Here is a 19426-nt window from a genome sequence, read left to right on the forward strand (position 1 = left end):
TGATGAGAGCAGATGGGGGCAGATTGGGCTTTGGTGATGGGGGTCTGTGGAGCGAGAGTGCCATCTAGTGGGAGGTAAATGTAAGACTCATACGACTATAACAATCCTCCATAGTCATTCCCACATACTCATTGATGCTCTAATGCATTCTAGCTATAGGTCTTATGTTTGTTTGCATAATTATGTAACACTGCAATTTAAATAAGAATAATACAAAAGACTACTATGAGAAAACTTCATTTGTCAGAAAACCAATTTAAACATATCTCATGCTACTGCAATACATCAGATAATAAAATAAAATAAAGACGAGCAGAACATTTGATTATTTCTTTACTCCACGTGCTTTACAGTACAAACATGTATTCAGAATTGACATTTTAATCAATGTCAGTATCCTTCAAACAAAATCATTTATATGCAGAGGTACCAAAGTGAAAAGTGATAAGCTATATCAACAGTTGATATAAATATTTGAAGCTAGGCTTGGGCGGTATATATATTTTTCCTCCATACCTCACTGACATTGGACCACGGTATACGGTATATGACGGTATTAGTTTCATCGGTGGGCGAAGGGGGGCGGAGCTGCACGAGTAACCAGCCATTTGTGTTTAGTCGCTCTTTCGTTTCTGTTTTGTTTTCTACGATATCTGGCAATTCATGAAAAGGCGTGACTTTGCCCCTAAAAAGTCTCCAGCATCTCGTGACCTCCATGTCAATACATTTGTATGTATAGCTTTACTCGTGTGGTTTTATATTTGATTAGGTTTCTTTTTGTCCTTTCGGTTTTATTTTAATGTAAAAGTCGCCTGTGGAGAGGTGTTGAAAATGAGCGTTCTGCTATAAACACTTGACACTGTGTATCTGGGTGTTGTTCATACATGTATGTTACATCTCCAATGCTCTGTGATGATGTTAGGGTTAGTTGAGTTAACTAACCCTAACCCTAACCCTATCCATATCAAATAAACCTAACCTCAACTTTTTTCGACCTCCAAATAATTCTTCTGTTGGCTAAGTTCCTGTTGTATAAATTCATGTCCATCAATAAAAAAAGAGGGTTACTACTTCGGTTTCATTTACATGCACAATGTTGTTCACAAATAATAATAATAATAAATTGGATTTATATAGCGCCTTTCTAGATACTCAAAGCGCGTCACATGTCAGGGGAGGGAGAGGGAGGGAACTCAACTCATCCACCACAAATGTCCTCAATGGAGAATGACGAATGAACGGAATGGGCACCGTTATGGGCGAGCCTGTTTAAAGTGGTATATGTTTGCCTATTAATAAGGTTTAAAAAAGTAGCCTACAAATAGCGAATAGAAATGTAAAATAAAAGAATAAAAATAATTTATACTAAGCCCAACACAGGCAAGGAGACTTGCGACTCTTCTGGCTGAAGGAAAAAGATGGAAAACAGTTTTGACAGTATTGGGATTTCTAAAAACCCTGGTATACCGTAATACCGCCCAAGCCTACTTGAAGCATTGTAGTGGAATGGTTCTCAACAGCAGTGTTACAACCCTCATCAGTCATAAGTACCCTAACAGAGACATCTCCACATCATGTGTCAGAACTGAAACAACCCTATTAAATAGAGCTCATGGAATGAAGGAACAGTACACATCAGTTGTAAGCCTGAAAGCTAGTACTGTGAGTGAGTTAGTGACATTGAGAAGTCATCTGGCTCAAAGGAGGCCAAAGTATCATCTTCATAAAAAAAACTCTACAGATCATTTGTAGTATACTCAATATTTTTACAGCAACGAGTCATCCAGCATACTGTAGTGTTTCCAGTTTCAACATTCCCGTTTCTTGCAGGCGTTTGGGAATACTGGACTTTCAAACATTCCATGGAATGTAGGAATAAAGTGGCCGTGTGCCGTACGATTTCTCTTGAATTGCTTATTTGTGACAAACATGCTGGTGAACACAGACAGTAGAGAGAAAGCTGGTGAAAACAGACAGTAGAGAGAAAGGCTTGTAGAGAGAAAGCTGGTGAAAACAGACAGTAGAGAGAAAGGCTCGTAGAGAGAAAGCTGCAGAGCAGAGCTGTGCTTCTCCTGGACTGATTGTCGACACCACAAAGCTTTTAGCATTGAGGTCAAACAACGAGACCATAAAGACCTCGAAACAATGTGTGTGTGTGTGTGTGTGTGTGTGTGTGTGTGTGTGTGTGTGTGTGTGCACGCGCGTGTCATAGTCACTTCGTGCTGAGGAATGTTATGGGCTACTTTTACAAAAAGATGTAAAAATTTTAAGACACTGAGTAGCGCAAAAGTGCACCATCATCAAAAGTGGAAAAGAGCTTTAAAAAAAGTACAACCATCTGCCAACGCTTAATGCTTCTCTCTCTCCTTCATCCTGTCTGTCTGTCTGTCAGTCAGTCAGTCAGTCAGTCAGCCTGTCTGTCTGTCTGTCTGTCTGTCTGTCTGTCTGTCTGTCTGTCAGTCAACCTGTCTGTCTGTCTGTCAGCCTGTCTGTGTGTCAGTTAGTCAGCCTGTCTGTCAGCATATCTGTCTGTCAGTCTGTCTGTCTGTCAGCATATCTGTCTGTCAGTCTGTCTGTCTGTCAGCATATCTGTCTGTCAGTCAGCCTGCCTGTCTGTCTGTCAGTCAGTCAGTCAGTCAGTCAGTCCGTGAGTCAGTCAGTGAGTCAGTCAGCCTGTCTGTCTGTGTGTCAGTCATCCTGTCTGTCTGTGTGTCAGTCAGCCTGTCTGTGTGTGTGTCAGTCAGCCTGTCTGTCTGTGTGTCAGTCAGCCTGTCTGTGTGTGTGTCAGTCAGCCTGTCTGTGTGTGTGTCAGTCAGCCTGTCTGTGTGTGTGTCAGTCAGTCAGTCAGCCTGTCTGTGTGTCTGTGTGTCAGTCAGCCTGTCTGTGTGTGTGTCAGTCAGCCTGTCTGTGTGTGTGTCAGTCAGCCTGTCTGTCTGTGTGTCAGTCAGCCTGTCTGTGTGTGTGTCAGTCATCCTGTCTGTGTGTGTGTCAGTCATCCTGGGCGTCTGTAGCAGGCCTCCTGGTAGGAAGTAGCGTTGATGACGCTGAACATGTCTCTCCTGACGAAAGAGAGGAATCTGTGCAGAGGGCAGAGCGGCTGTCCGGCGTGGCGGTCGTGGGAGCGGCAGAAGGCGGTGTGAAACGTCACGTCCTGGCCGTTGTACAGCAGCCTGACGAACAGCTGCCCGTCCTTCACCTTTGACCTCTGGCCTTTGCCCGCGCCCTTCTTCGGCTGTGCTGCTGGCGCCGCTGCGGCGGCGGGGGCGGGGCTCTTCCACAGCTCAAACACCACCCTCGCGGCAAAGCGAGGGAACTTGACCTCCTCCAGCCCCAGGGCGCTGAGCAGGGGCGCCACGGTGACGTCGTGCGCCGAGGAGAGGGTGAACACCTCCTCGCCGCCCGTGCGCGCACGCCGCCCCGCCTCGTCGCCCCGGGCCACGCGCTCCATCTTGGCGGCCGTCCGGTTGAGGTAGGGGTGCGCGGCCAGGACGGCGTACCTACGGTACAGCCCCGCTCTCCGCCTGTCCGCCTCATCCTCCAGCTGCTGCCGGCGAATCACGGCGAACTGCCCGACGGTCAGGCACCCGCCGGCGCCCGCCTCGCCCCCCGCGGGCACGCACGGGAACGGCAGGCCATGGCACAGGTGGCACAGCAGGGAGTCTATGGGGTTCGCCGCCCGCAGCTGCCGGGTGGGCAGACCCAGAGTGCGCGCCATGTCGGCGTACGTCCGCTCCAGCTGGGTGTCGGCCACGCGGAGCCGATACTGCCTCCTCTGCTCCTCCTCCAGGTAGCGGTTGCGGGCGGGGCAGTCGCAGGCCGAGCCGCAGAACAGCGTGCTCCACTGGTGACGCACCGTCAGCTTGGTCCAGTCGAAGTCCGGCAGGAAGCCGTACAGGAGGGACAGGCCGCTCTGGAGGGTGCGGCTCTTCCCCGTGGTCTCCACCCACAGCTGGCGGGGCGACCAGTCGGAGGGGAGGAGTTTGTGGCGCTTGTAGGCTTGGCGGAGGAGCTGGCCGTTGCGCAGGTGCTGCACAACACCTGGTGGTGAGGGGAGGGAATGACACAAAGGTTGAGCTTGACCGTGATGATGACGAAGATAATGATGATAGAAAATCATTTCACAGTTGGCAACAGCTGATTAGTGTTTGCTGTCAGAGTGTCAAGAAGGAGAACGGACCACTGCATTAGATGAGACACTGATTTGTACATATCAGGCCCATCTTAAGTGTTGTCCACCTATGACATCACAGATATGATCGTTTCATAAATCTGAATATTAATTTTCATATTTGAATATTCTTTTAATGTGTATATGTCATTGGAATATATAGTAGAATATTGAATATTGTTTGACAGGCCTGCTTGGCTACCTGTCTGTGTGAGCTCTCCCATCTCACAGGCACTGTGGTTGGGCAGACGGGGAACAGAGCCCAGTGTGGACTCCCAGTGGCCACGCCCTCCCTGGCCCATGTGACTGATGAAGGAGCCCAACTGGGGGTGGGAGGGCTTCCTGAGAGAGAGAGAGAGAGAGAGAGAGAGAGAGAGAGAGAGAGAGAGAGAGAGAGAGATGCACAATGTTTAATGATGTAAATACACAGCCATTACAAAACAATTAGCACACAGATACAAGTGCATGGCCGACTCAAAAGTCAAAATAAACAAACCAACTGGCATCCTATTTCTAATTGGACACACATTGAACCCACGTGTTTCCAGATGGTCTGGAGTTTCAACGGCTACATCAGAATCAGAATCACAATTCTTTATTTCGCAACGGTATGTTCTCACATACAAGGAAATAGAGCTGGGTATTGGTTCAAATTTCAAGAATCGATTCGATTCCAATTCACAAGGTTGCGAATCGATTAATTTCGATTAGATTCTATTCCGATTCGATCAATTTCAATATTGATTTGGTTAGTGATACCAAAATGTGTTTTTTGAGCTGTACCCTGAATTACATGACTGTCCAGTTATGTAACATAGGGGTTCCCAACCAGCCAAGTAGATACATGGGAAAAAAGTTGCAGACCTGTTGTCAATTTTAATGGTTTTAGTTACACATATATTTACTCACCAGGTGGTGACAAAGGGTAAATAACAGCCTTTTCATCTGTCAATAAAGACACTTTCACAATTATGCACAGTGATTTGATTTCAGCCTATATAATTTCTAAAAGTAGATATTAATGATCAAACATTTCCATTTATGTAGCCTACAGTATTTATGTTTTTGTTTCAACTACAAACATAAATAAACGTCAACTTGAAACTATGTTTCAACTACCACACACAGCATAATATTTTAGCCTGTTTATTATTATTATTTTTTTTTTTTTGATAAAAAAAAATCGATCTCTGGACATATGAATCGATAATCGAGGATTAAAATAAAAATTGATAAAAAATCGGAGAATCGATTTTTTTAACCCAGCCCTACAAGGAAATTTACTTGGTGCGGTTGGTGCATAAGTAACATGCGATAAATTAGAACAAATAAACAAGATATAACAAATATAAGATAGAAAGAATATAAAAAGATTCAAATATATTAAAAGATATAGATATATAAACAGTATTAACAGCCTGTAAAGATATCTTTACAACCAAATGTGGTAGCCCAAAAATTTGCTATTTTAACAAAAATATGTACAGGGTCCATGATAAGTAGCAGCATTAATGAGCTTTGTATTGCACATAAATTACGGATATTGACAGAGCAGTAGTATTGAATATAGAATATAGAGTATAGAATAGTATTGCACATTAGGGGGATTTGAGGTACAATGCAGTGGAAAACTGTGTGTCTATGTATTTATTTATTATCAGGCAAACACAGGCAAAGCGCTTCTAGGAAAATGTGAATTTCAACATCTCTGGTAATGGGAAGTCTCTTTGTATGGTACCTGCCTTTTCCTTCTCACAGCTGTGTCCTACTCCCTTTCTATCTATGCGCTGTGTGTGGGACTGGGACACATCTGGTTCTGTATGCAACTGCACTTCCTACATCTACCACCAGGTGTCTCTCTATCACAACACTACTGCTCGACAGCATGTGTGGGTGGGAATATGGGAGATTGAGATATAAAAAGATGAAAGAATGTGTTGCCTTGGGACACACACACACACACACACACACACACACACACACACACACACACACACACACACGTACATATGCACACGCACACAAACGTGCACACAGGGATGAGGGCAGGCAGAGGAGCAGGCGGTGATCTAATAGATTAGAGATGATTGAAGATTACAGTTTCATATTATGACAAATGTCTGGGAGCTGCGGCTCAGCTGGGTCAGATTAAAGAAGCCAGCAGAAGGGAACACGTACACGTACACACGTACACACAACACACAGTTTCCATAGCGATCAGGGATTGGTTGAGGAGCACACCATCAAAAATGGCCTACTATGAACCCTTGAATCAATCATGTTCACAGTAGGGATGGGAATTTCATGAATTTTCCTTAACAATCAGTTAACCGGTTATTGTTAACATAGTTTCTCTCACGTCTCGTCTTTCTCTCAGTTCAAGTTCCATTTAACCTCACAGTCACACAATAGCTGCATATTATTTATGTGACATTCATGGCATGAATCACAAATGAAAATAATAATAAAACTATAATTAGCCTAAAAACAATAAGGCTCACCTCCTTTGAACAGCCGCCTGTCCTTAATAGTCATTTGAACAAAGGGGGATGTGATCGCCTGGTTCAATGAACTTGATGAAATCCCTCTCCGTCCACCACGCTTCTTTTCCACCATAAAGCAAGGCTTCTGTGTTATTGTCTCTGCACGCACGATGCCTGCTCCAATCGCCTAGTATTAATATTTAGCTATAACTTTTATGAGTGACAGCGTCCACAATCAGCGTCCAGCGATAATGGAATGTAACGTGAAGTTCAGCGATGCTCGTCGGGGAATCATAAATTGCCCCTGGAGTTGAATTTTGAGAACGGCGTCGCAATATTAAATAAAGAGTGTAATCCTTCTATGCTGTTGCTAGCGCGAGCTTGCGGCTAATTTTAGCATCTGTTTTGTTTCATGTTGTTTGCTCAATTCACTTCCTACTTCCTCATGCATGCGTGACGACCTTCTCACGTGACCACTCCTTCTGTTGCGCTAGCTGGGCGAGGTACGCCGTCTGCTGGACTGGTATAATTAACACACTGTGAGCTATGAAGACTGAATTAATGACACGTAACAACGTTGTCGGTCAAAACAGTTAATTAATTTTAATCGGTTACGTTCTTAACGGCAGTTAACCGACTATCGGTTAATCATTAACATCCCTAGTTCACAGTTGTTGCAATTGTTTAAACACACAAACATGACAACCTTGAATTTACAATCAGCAGCCATCTATGACACTCGTACGCATAAATACTAAATAGCCCTACTTTTCTCCAAATACAAAGAGCTTCGAGAGACATGGGGGGATAAGCAGGACTATCCACCTTATTTTTGAATGCCCCACTGTAAAAAAATAATTGTGGGAACAAGGTCCGGTTTAACGTGACTTATTGTTGCAGCTTGCCATTTCCTTTGTTATACTCGGCTGCAGACCCGAATTAAAAACCGGAAACTGGAGTATGTTATAAAAGTTATAGTCACGTTATAAACAACTAACCAACGCTGGGGGTCCGTATGGAAACAGTGTTACTCAAAATGGTTCAAACTAAAAGTTTAATCAATTTGGTCATTCAGTGGCATTTTACTGCCATGTAAAGTAACTATTACGCTAGCCGCTAGCATTAGCCACAGTAGCCGACTACCCACAATGCATTATGTTATCCCAGCACCCGAACGACACGGCTGTAGAGCAGAATGGCTCTGCTGTAAAATCCTCATAGACGTTTTTTTTGTCAAGTTAAAACCATAGACTGTAAAACAGTCTATTACACCGGAAGCGGAAGAAGCACCCATCAGGCATCATGGCAGCTAGAAATAAGGTGGATAGGTTCAAATCAGCTTCCCACTGCTTTGATGGTGGATGTCCTGTGACAACACTAGCCTCGATCTGTTTATTGTCTGCATCTCTCTCTCTCTATTGAGGTAGGGCTGCACCTGACGATTACGTTCATTGTCGATTAATCTGTCAATTACTTTCTCGATGAATCGATAAAGCTGCGTTCACACCGACCTATTAAAGTTTTTCGCTGGCATCGAGTTTACATACAAAGTCAATGCAAACGAGCGATTGAGCGTATATTCGCCCGGGAGAAAAATCGCTGGGCGTCCGAGCGACAGAGACAGAGCGATAGGGAGAAAATTCGCTCGTCGCCCGAGATGAAATATCCCAACTCGAGCGAAATTACGCTGGCATCAGTCGCTCGCTGTTCAACTCTGATTGGCTGCCGTGTGAGAGTGAGTCAAGGATCACACTGGTTGGGAAAAAAAACGCTGGTTTATTGTGTGACAACAAACCGCATTGACAGTTGATTGACAGGCTGACAGCTGACATGAAGTGAAGTCTGTACTACCGGTATAGAGCTCGCGTTAGGAGCACGCTGATAGGCTTAGCTTGTAAACAACTACGGTGGCTCGTAGTGGACAAACATCATGACATTGCGTAACGTTATAGCCCCCAGATGTCCGTCAATTATTGTGCCTGTTGACGAGCGATTTAAACAGAGCGACAGAGCGATTCCAAATGGTTGAATCGAGCGACAGAGAGAAAAATAAATATCTCTGTATGAACACAGCTTAAAGAATTACTCAAACCGATCAAAATAGTTGGCAATCAATAGTTGACAACTAAAGGTCCTTACACATCGGGAGCGTTTTTTTCGTGCGATTAATTCGCACGTCAATAATATTTTCCGAACCTATCTATATCAGTCAATGCAACCGTGCATATGTCAGGGTAAATGACACATACCAACGGCGAAGTTTCGCCGAGCGTTATGGCGGTGTTTATTTTTTCGGACCACGGTCGATTTTTCAGAAAGTCGCTTCCGACGTGTACACATCTGTGGCTGTGATTGACAGGTGGGTCAAAACTCGCATCGCAATTTCGTGCCGTATATTCGCATCGCTCTTGATGTGTAAGGACCTTAAATCAAGTAATCGCTGCAGCTCTACATTGAAATCATCTTAACAGGTTTTTGCACCATCAGGACACAAGGGCCTGGGGACATGAAACAAGTGAGAGAGATACTATGTTTCCACCAATGTTACAGACTGTAACATTGATCTAGGCTTCAAGGATACTATGTTTCCATCAATGTTACAGACTGTAACATTGATGGAAACATAGTATCCTTGAAGCCTAGATCAATGTTACAGACTGTAACATTGATGGAAACATAGTATCCTTGAAGCCTAGATCAATGTTACAGACTGTAACATTGATGGAAACATAGTATCCTTGAAGCCTAGATCAATGTTACAGACTGTAACATTGATGGAAACATAGTATCCTTGAAGCCTAGATCAATGTTACAGACTGTAACATTGATGGAAACATAGTATCCTTGAAGCCTAGATCAATGTTACAGACTGTAACATTGATGGAAACATAGTATCCTTGAAGCCTAGATCAATGTTACAGACTGTAACATTGATGGAAACATAGTATCCTTGAAGCCTAGATCAATGTTACAGACTGTAACATTGATGGAAACATAGTATCCTTGAAGCCTAGATCAATGTTACAGACTGTAACATTGATGGAAACATAGTATCCTTGAAGCCTAGATCAATGTTACAGACTGTAACATTGATGGAAACATAGTATCCTTGAAGCCTAGATCAATGTTACAGACTGTAACATTGATGGAAACATAGTATCCTTGAAGCCTAGATCAATGTTACAGACTGTAACATTGATGGAAACATAGTATCTTTGAAGCCTAGATCAATGTTACAGACTGTAACATTGATGGAAACATAGTATCCTTGAAGCCTAGATCAATGTTACAGCGTTGAAGCCTAGATCTGACTCCAGGGTGAACAGAGTGTTGCTGTGGGTAGATATGGACGATCCATATTTATGTGGCTGTAGCAGGAGACTGTAAGGCTGTCATGTGGATTGGACGGGGTTCCGCTAGCCTGGACAAAGAGCCAGCCAGGCTGACTATTAGGATGATTGTTGCTAACCAGAGATTACAGAGACCAATTACATTAAGAAGGGATTATTATCACTGGATAGGAGGGGGGAAGAGATTAGTGAGGGGGGAAGGGGGGAGAGAGGGGGAGATGGATGGCACAAATGAGTGGGAGGAATGAATGGAGAGAGAGAGAGAGAGAGAGGGGAAATAACGCTGTGTGGTTGAAACGGAGAGAGAGCTAGAGGAAAAGAAAGATATCAGCACGTCAAACGTAATTCTGTCCCAAATGCTCGACAGGAATGAGTCTTAACACCCAGATTCTCCCAGAAATGAGTTAAAATTGGTTCCCTCATCTCAAAGTCACAGTTTTTTTTTCATGGGTTTTTGCTTAGGTCTGTCGTTAACAAAAAGTGTATAATGTGTTAATTCCACTACAGGAGAGATTTGATCTTCTCTGAAATTAGGTGAGGAAAAAATCTGTGCATCTAGCAAAGAATCTGACGCTAACCTGGACAGAGAGTGTACTGGTGGAAGAGAGAGAGAGAAGAGAGTGTACTGGTGGAAGAGAGAGAGAGAAGAGAGTGTACTGGTGGAAGAGAGAGAGAGAGAGAAGAGAGTGTACTGGTGGAAGAGAGAGAGAGAAGAGAGTGTACTGGTGGAAGAGAGAGAGAGAAGAGAGTGTACTGGTGGAAGAGAGAGAGAGAGAAGAGAGTGTACTGGTGGAAGAGAGAGAGAGAGAAGAGAGTGTACTGGTGGAAGAGAGAGAGAGAAGAGAGTGTACTGGTGGAAGAGAGAGAGAGAGAAGAGAGTGTACTGGTGGAAGAGAGAGAGAGAGAAGAGAGTGTACTGGTGGAAGAGAGAGAGAGAGAAGAGAGTGTACTGGTGGAAGAGAGAGAGAGAGAAGAGTGGAAATGTTCCCAGCTGAAGAGAGCTCAGTTAACCGCAGACGGAGACAGTGGGTCGGCAAGCTGGTGCCAACACACACACAGACACACACACACACAGACACACACACACACACACACACACACACACACACACACACACACACACACACACACACACACACGCGCCCAGGGCAAATGCTAGTTGCTAGTTCAGCGCCCCGTAATTACACCGTGGTCTAAATAAGAAACAGATTATTGTCAGGAGGAGATCTACTGTAGAAATAAGCAATAAGCTTGAATGTTCTCTCTCTCTGCAGAACACGTACGCTCAAACGACACATCATCCAAACACACTCTGCAGCTCCACTCTGTGTGTGTGTGTGTGTCCACACAGGATGGAAGCCCAGGAGGACCAATCCCTCTGACGCTTCACTCTCTCTACCTACATGGTGTGTTTTGTTTTTTTCTGTTCGTCTTCTCCCTGTCTGCCGCCATCCTCCTTTCAACTCTGCTGTGCCTTGGAGAGGAATGTGCCCACTGAGAGCCAGATGGCACCAGGACCACTCAGACCAAGCAGGGCGAGAGAGAGAGAGAGACACAGAGACAGACAGACAGAGAGAGAGAGAGAGAGGGAGAGGGAGGGAGAGAGAGAGAGACAGACAGAGAGAGATGGGGGGGTTGGCAGAGGTTTGATGAAGACGAGGATGAAAGAAGAGCGGGAGGTGGACACAGGACATTAGGAGTCATTAAAAGGATGAGTTTTACCATCACATCATGTGCAGGTGGAGGACCAATTTACAAACAATGGAGGGTTGGACTTAGGGCTGCACGATATGAGGAAAAGCTGCGATGTGCGATAACACTGTTCAATATTGCGATGACGATATGACCTGCGATAAATAAATAAATGCTATAAACAAAAATATGAATGGGTAGGGGTGCTCCGATCCGGCTAAGCCACGATCCGATCCGATTCCGATTCCTGGGGTCACGATCCGATTCCAGAATCGATTCTCGATTCCAACGATTCTCGATTCCAGAATCTAGAATCGATTCTCAATTATGTAGTTTTATATTGCAATAACACACAAAGGTAAATCTAAGACAAAAAATGACAAATGTATTAATGCTGAACTTCAAATTCAACTTCTGAAGTATTACAGTGAGGGCCTAAATTCATTTTGCAATACGAGTGTGTTAATTTAAGCATACGTATCAGTAAGTGGCACGGGATTCTCAAAGCCTGTGTTGAGGGTCATACGAACCAAAATGCACTCTTGAAGCAAAAAAAAAATCCAAAACCAACAAGTTAATTATTTACATTTTTACTTCAATGTAGAACAGTCATTTCTTACACATGAGGGCGGCTTTAGCTCAGGAGGTAGAGCGGGTCGGCCAATGACGCAAGGGTTGGCGGTTCGATCTCCGCTCCCTCCCAGCTGCTGTCGTTGTGTCCTTGGGCAAGACACTTAACCCTCCTTGCTCCCGATGGTGTGTAGGCACCCTGCGTGGCAGCCTGCCGCCATCGGTGTATGAATGGGTGAATGTAGACTATCTACTGATTGTAAAGCGCTTTGGATAAAAGCGCTATATAAATGCAGGCCATAAATGCAGGCCATTTTAGCCTTTTAGTCATAACGATTATTGAAAGATATTCCATATTCCAGACTGAAATGTTATAACAGAAGTGGAGTATTGGCCAGAATGACATGAACATTTGGACACTTATTCAGCCGGTATCTTGCATGTTGCGTTCAGGTGCACTGTCATTTTTTTTTTTTTTGCGATAACACATGACTTTTGCGATGTGTTCATCGCGCATTTTCATATCGCGATGACGATGAAAATACGATAAATCGTGCAGCCCTAGTTCGACTTTACCATGGTGTACTGTTCATGGACCCCCTTTTGACTGTGTCATGTGTTTGTCAGTGTGGATGGGGGGGGGGGCACACAGTGTTTTCACCATGCTCCTGGTCCTATTCACCTTATGTTCAGATGAGGGGGTGGGCCAAATTCTTCCGGGTTGTGTTAACACTTCCGGTGGTCACGGCGCGAAATAAAAAAGAACTTTGAGGAAGAGAGTTGTTTTTGTAGCGGACAGTGCAGAGGGTAAAATAAAGAACGTAGCCTACTACTTTGAGCTCGGTACACAGCAAGCAAGCGGAGTATCCACTGTTAGCCAGGTCAGATAACGTTATCGTGGACAATGACGAGCACTTTCTTGTAAAACATACCTGGACTCCAACAAAGAAAGCTTCAGATGGTTTTCTCTCCTCCGAGCGCAGCTCGAGCCACTTACGTCTATAAGACCCGCAGACGTTAATGTAATTCCCTGGAATGCGAGAATTAACGAGCCAGTTACATGGCATTAGGGTTGCACGGTATACCGGTATTAGTATGGTACCGCGGTTCCCTGCCGTTAAAAAGGATACTATACCACGTTAATTTAGTACCGATACTTAAAAAAATGTCATGGGTTGCGTCAGTGTGCGACCGTGGTGTTTGTTAGCGGAGGAGAGAGACACAGCGGCATTACAGTTGAGAGCCTGTCTCCCACCTCACGTGAAGGCAACACAGCCTTGCCTTGAACCAATGGTGACTCGTGAAAAGTGAAAAAAAGCTCGTCTCTGACTCTGTCTGCTTCATGTGGGGGCGTGTCGACTTTCCTCTCTTCCCTCTCTGCTCGCTCTCTGGCCACACTCGTTCAGTCCTCACTACAGCAACCCGACACACAGGACAGACGCAGCGAAAATGGCAGCGGCTTCTTCTAGTCTTGCAAGCCGACCAACGCTTGTAGAAAAAGCAGATGCACGAAGCGAAATATGGAAATATTTTGCTTACGTTGCCGACAGCGAAGGCAAGCCCGTGGACACATCCAAACCAGTGTGTAAAAGGTGCTTCAACGTGACGCAAGCGAAAGGATCAAACACATCGAACCTGGCTAAACATCTTGCCGACAGGCACCCCGACCTGTTCAAAGAGTTTAAAGACCGACAGGTTAGCGAACGTGAACGATAAACATACATGCCCTCAAATAAGTCCAACGAGTATTGTGTGACAAGCGAACTTGTTTCACTGAAAAAGTTCGCTTGTCACAATAGCCTACTCGTTTACAGTGAAACACGAGGCAATGTGCTGGAGCACAGATCTCTGCCAAGGAGAAAGTCATGACATGTAACGTTTAGGGGAGGGGACATCAGATGACTGCATACCATGTACAATATTTAATAACACTATGGTCCTCAATGCCAGTGTTATTAAAGCTTTTACATGGTAAGCAGTCATCTGATCTCACCTATCCTAATATTTACAATAATCCCAATTATTAATGATATACGAATTCATTGTAAAAAACACCTAGCCTACACGTATGGGGGGGGGGGGGGGGGCTGGGAATACACCACATAATAAGCCTACATTTCAATAGCCTACATTTATGTGTGAAAATAATATATATTACTAGATTAACCATAAATCAGGCACTTCATGTTAATGAAGCTTAGGAGCTGCAAGTACAGAGTACTTTTTTGGGATAAAACAAATAGCTATAATAGTGTAGCAGCTGTGTGAAAATATATTTTATTTATATTATTTATAAGTTTAAACGGTTGACATTCCTTTAAAATATGTTTACAGGAGAGATTATGTTAATTTTACACTAGATAATAAAAGTTCTAGCATGTTCAGCGCCACACGTGGTGGCAGTACTACCAGCATGTAGTAAAATGACTACATGGCTGTGCATTACCTTGTTAAATCAATAAAATAAGTTTTAAGTTCCATGTTTTGTCCCCTCTATTTATTCCAATACTTTTCCTGATGTTTTAGTTTTTTGCCGTGGTATCGTTTCAGTATCGGTATCGAGATACTTAGGCAGGTATCGGTATCGAACTCATAATTTTGGTATCGTGACATCCCTACATGGCATTGCATTCTTATTAGAGCCTGACCGATATATCGGTCCACCGATATTGGCCGATAACCGATATATCGGTATCGGTTGGCCGATATGCCGATATTTGTTTATTTTGTATTTTTTAAGTCATAGACAACATGTTGTGTATATTTGATCTTTTTTCTTAAATCAAGTTATATTTTATATTTGTTATATTTGTGTTTTTGTATTTCTAGTTATTTATAATTATTAAATCCCCAGTTAAGTTTACTGTTTTATTGCATTGATGTCAATTTGGACAATAAAGTTTATTGATAAGCTGTAAAATATCCTGCCTACATTACATATCTCAAGTCATGTCAAGTTATCTTTGTCAAGTGTTTGATATTTGAGGGATCATTGCAAAAACATTGTGTAATATAATGTGTATATTTAATATAAGAATATCGACCGATATATCGATATCGGATTTCTTTTTTTTTTGGTCGGGCACTAATTCTTATACATTGCCGTTTGCTTTTATTTGGTATGTTACATACCATTGGCTAAATTATTAGTTCATTCAGAGTTAGATGATATTGGAGCAGCCAGCCATTTTCTATTTCTTTCTTTTAGCCGTAAGTCGTCACACGACCACATGACCGGGTCAAATGGGCGTGGCTACATAAGGTGAATACGGCCTCATAGTCCTTGGCGGCTATACGACCGTGCATTGTGATTATCTGACCTAATGACGAGATGATCCACCGTCATAAGAGTTGCTAAGACACATTGTGGGTTGAAGGCATCTGGTTGCTTTCTCCAAATCAGTCTGCATGTCAGAAGACGTGTGAGAGACCAGACCATTCATACGGTCAAAATCACACAGCAAGAAGATGTGGCGGTCAAGAACATCCACAGTTTTCAGGAGAGATTTAAAAACAACCCTGTTTGCTGATCACTACATGTGGTTGTCCATATGCACATTGTGCACGCATGGACATGCGTGTGTACACACAAAACACACAGTGGGTTTGAAAGTGCTCATTTTGTTCAGACTTCTTCTCAAGCTGAGGTATGAAGGCAGGACTTCTCTCTGGCTATAAATAACATCCCATCAGGACCTGTCATCTAGCCAGTCTGAGCACAGAGAACAGCAGCACAGCCTGTGAAAACACACACATGCTGCTTCACAAGAGACACGCAGACAGAGACAGAAGAGAGACAGAGACAGACAGAAGAGAGACAGAGACAGAAGAGAGACAGAGACAGAAGAGAGACAGACAGGAGAGAGACAGAGACAGACAGGAGAGAGACAGAGACAGACAGAAGAGAGACAGAGACAGAAGAGAGACAGACAGGAGAGAGACAGAGACAGACAGAAGAGAGACAGAGACAGAAGAGAGACAGACAGGAGAGAGACAGAGACAGACAGAAGAGAGACAGAGGCAGAAGCGAGACAGACAGAAAAAAGACAGAGACAGAAGCGAGACAGAGAGAAGAGAGACAGAGACACAAGAGAGACAGATACAGAAGAGAGACAGATACAGAAGAGAGACAGATACAGAAGAGAGACAGATACAGAAGCGAGACAGAGAGAAGAGAGACAGAGACACATGAGAGACAGATACAGAAGAGAGACAGAGACAGAAGAGAGACAGAGACAGAAGAGAGACAGAGACAGAAGAGAGAGACAGAAGAGAGACAGAGACACAAGAGAGAGACAGAGTCAGAAGAGAGACAGAGACACAAGAGAGAGACAGAGACATAAGAGAGACAGAGACAGACAGAAGAGAGAGACAGAGACAGAAGAGAGAGACAGAAGAGAGACAGAGACAGAAGAGACATTGGGAAATAATGGATTGCAGGCGGTTAGCATAATTTAAGTGTGTGATTGTGTGTCTTTGATGTAGCTATTCTGCCTCCAGTCTTGGCTTACTCTAGTCTGCCTGTCTGTCTGTGTCTGTGTGTGTGTGTGTGTGTGTGTGTCTGTGTGTGTGTGTGTGTGTGTGTGTGTGTGTGTGTGTGTTTCCCACCCATATTCCTGTAGGGAGTACCTGAACGGTGAAAGTTCTGTCTTGCCAGAATTGCTCAGCGAGCATGTTGCTCAAATCGAGCCAGATAACAACACCAACAACTCTGCCTCAGCAGGGCATACACGCTGTGTGTGTATAGTGTGTGTGTATAGTGTATGTGTGTGTATAGTGTGTGTGTGCACGTGTGTGTATAGTGTGTGTGTATCCATCTGCACCACAGCGCAGCAGAACAGATGTAGCAAACCAAACTCCTCCGCCAGCGCTGACACAAGCACTGACAGTGTACAGAGGACCGGCAGAGACAGAGGGAGGCAATGAGCCAGTGTGAAAGACAAACAACTGTCTCACTAATACAGCTGGGACACCTGGACCAGACCTGCATCTGATTTAATAGCATCTTGGAGCCTGCGTCTCTTAAGACTGCTGCTCATAATGCTATTCTCTGAAAGGACAGAAGACAATGAAAACCAATTTTAAGTCTTAAATAGGCACTTTTCTTAAAATGTCACTGCATCATATGCAGTGAAATTTTAAGTTGAGGCTCAGTTGCACAAAGCACCGTAGGTTCAGATTTCCCTTAGAGTCAGAGTTAAGGTGTCCATAAAATAGAATCGGCTGCACAAAACAGCCTTAAATCTTGTGCTTATGTTTTGCTTAAAATGTTTAACCTTATGGAGAAGATTTAAGGGTGTTTTGATGTGCAGCCGATTCTATTTTATGGACACCTTAACTCTGACTCTAAGGGAAATCTTAACCTAAGGTGCTTTGTGCAACTGGGCTATCACATGCACACACAGACAGATGACAGACACTAGATCTAATGTCGTCACCTCCCTTCACACAAACACACTCCGCTAGTAGAGAGGCAAAGTGAACGTCACTTCCTGCTTCAGCACTGTACCAGAGATTTTCATCCGACATTTATTTTCCCATAGACATTTCGTAAAATGCTTATAAAAATAGTATTACTTGGTCAAACCAAACGGTTCAGCTATACTTAGAATTAGGGATGCACCGATATGAAAATTTTGGCCGATGCCGATAACCGATATTAACATTGCTGTTATGGCCGATAACCGATATTTACCGATGTCGATATGATCTGTATAAAACCACATTTTTATGATCATCACATTTTGTACATACTGAAAAACCCATGTTAACACTGAATTTGAAAAAGTTATGCATTTCTTTATTTGCAAAGCCTTTGGAAAAGCCCATAAATCATAGATTGACTGCATTATTTCATATCAATGTGAAGAATTTGGCTGATAATGATAACCGATATTAACATTGCAACATCTGACCGATACCGATATGACCGATATGTTAAAAAATGACCAACATCGGCCGATACCGATATGATTGCCGATATATCGTGCATCCCTACTTAGAATCGGGAGAGACCATAGAACATTTCACTCGGACCAAAACTTTAAAAGAAAACATCGAAAAAATATTTTCTTTAAATCCGCAATTCTTTTACGTTTTGGTCCGAGTGAAACGTTATGTGGTCTCTCCCGTTTCTAAATATACCTGAACCGTTTGATTTGACCAAGTAAAACAATTTTTATAAGCATTTTACGAAATGTCTATGGGAAAATAAATGTCGGATGAAAATCTCTGGTACAGTGCTGAAGCAGGAAGTGACGTTCCACTTTGGCTCTCTATTCACCTTATTCTTTGCCCATACAAGGACGCTTCTGCATGACGTCATTTCGTAATCGTCTTTCCGGTTTTAAACACGGAAGTAGAGTACGCCTACCGCAGTCATTAGACTTGCCAAAAAGCTGTTTTCAAGCTAAAAAACAAACAAACTGTTTTAAAGTTTTAATATTTGTCGGGTGAGAACGTAACATTATATGTGACCAGTTTATCAGAATAACGCCTATTTGGAAATCTTTAACGAGCAGCGAGGACCGGGAGCGCTGACTGTGCGGACACCGGTCAGACTAGCTATTAGGGGTGGGGGAAAAAATCGATTCACCTAAGTATCGCGATTTTTAATGTCACGATTTTTTGGATCGATCTTTTATTCCAGAATCGATAATCGCAAATTTAATTTTTTTTTTATTTTTATTTTTTTATTTGGTGCTTGCAGTCAGGCCACTCACTGAACAGCAGGCCAAGCGCCGCCTACTGGTTTACTAGTGGTTTTATTACTTTATTAGTTAGTCTGAAGTAATAATTACACTTCAGGGTTAAAGTGGGTGCATCTCATTGTAAAATTGGACTTCAAACGGCCCAAATCTGGCTTCAAACGGCCCAAATTTCACGCGCGTTGGCCCATATCGGCCTGGCCTGCTTGGTATCTAATGCCCGGCCTGAATTATGATCCCAGTCCGCCCCTGTTTTTAACTATATCGCCCAGCCCTACTCATGATATATAATATACAGTCTCTAGTGTATGATTCAACTTTTCCCATGTTCTAATCTAGTGTAAAAAAGCAAACAAACTGAAAAAAGAAAAGAAAAAAATAAACAAAAATCGCAATAAATCGTAATATCGAATCGCAATAATCGTAGAATCGCAATACTTAAGAATCGCAATATAA

General features: G+C 43.4%; 1 protein-coding gene across 1 annotated transcript in view; it reads right to left on the minus strand.

The window, feature by feature from the left end:
- Nucleotides 1–344: 344 nt before the first annotated feature.
- The window catches only part of pxylp1 (2-phosphoxylose phosphatase 1), a gene marked incomplete at its 5' end in the record, with an annotated part of 54534 nt that continues 35452 nt past the window's right edge, over nt 345–19426 (minus strand). Inside the window, 2 exon segments of the mRNA XM_083637355.1 lie at nt 345–4038; nt 4371–4510. Of these exon segments, the coding sequence (XP_083493481.1) occupies nt 2993–4038; nt 4371–4510 (1186 nt within the window). The 3' untranslated portion in view covers nt 345–2992.

The sequence above is a fragment of the Poromitra crassiceps genome (genome assembly GCF_964638095.1).
Source record: "Poromitra crassiceps genome assembly, chromosome: 5".
NCBI classification, from domain to species: domain Eukaryota; kingdom Metazoa; phylum Chordata; class Actinopteri; order Beryciformes; family Melamphaidae; genus Poromitra; species Poromitra crassiceps.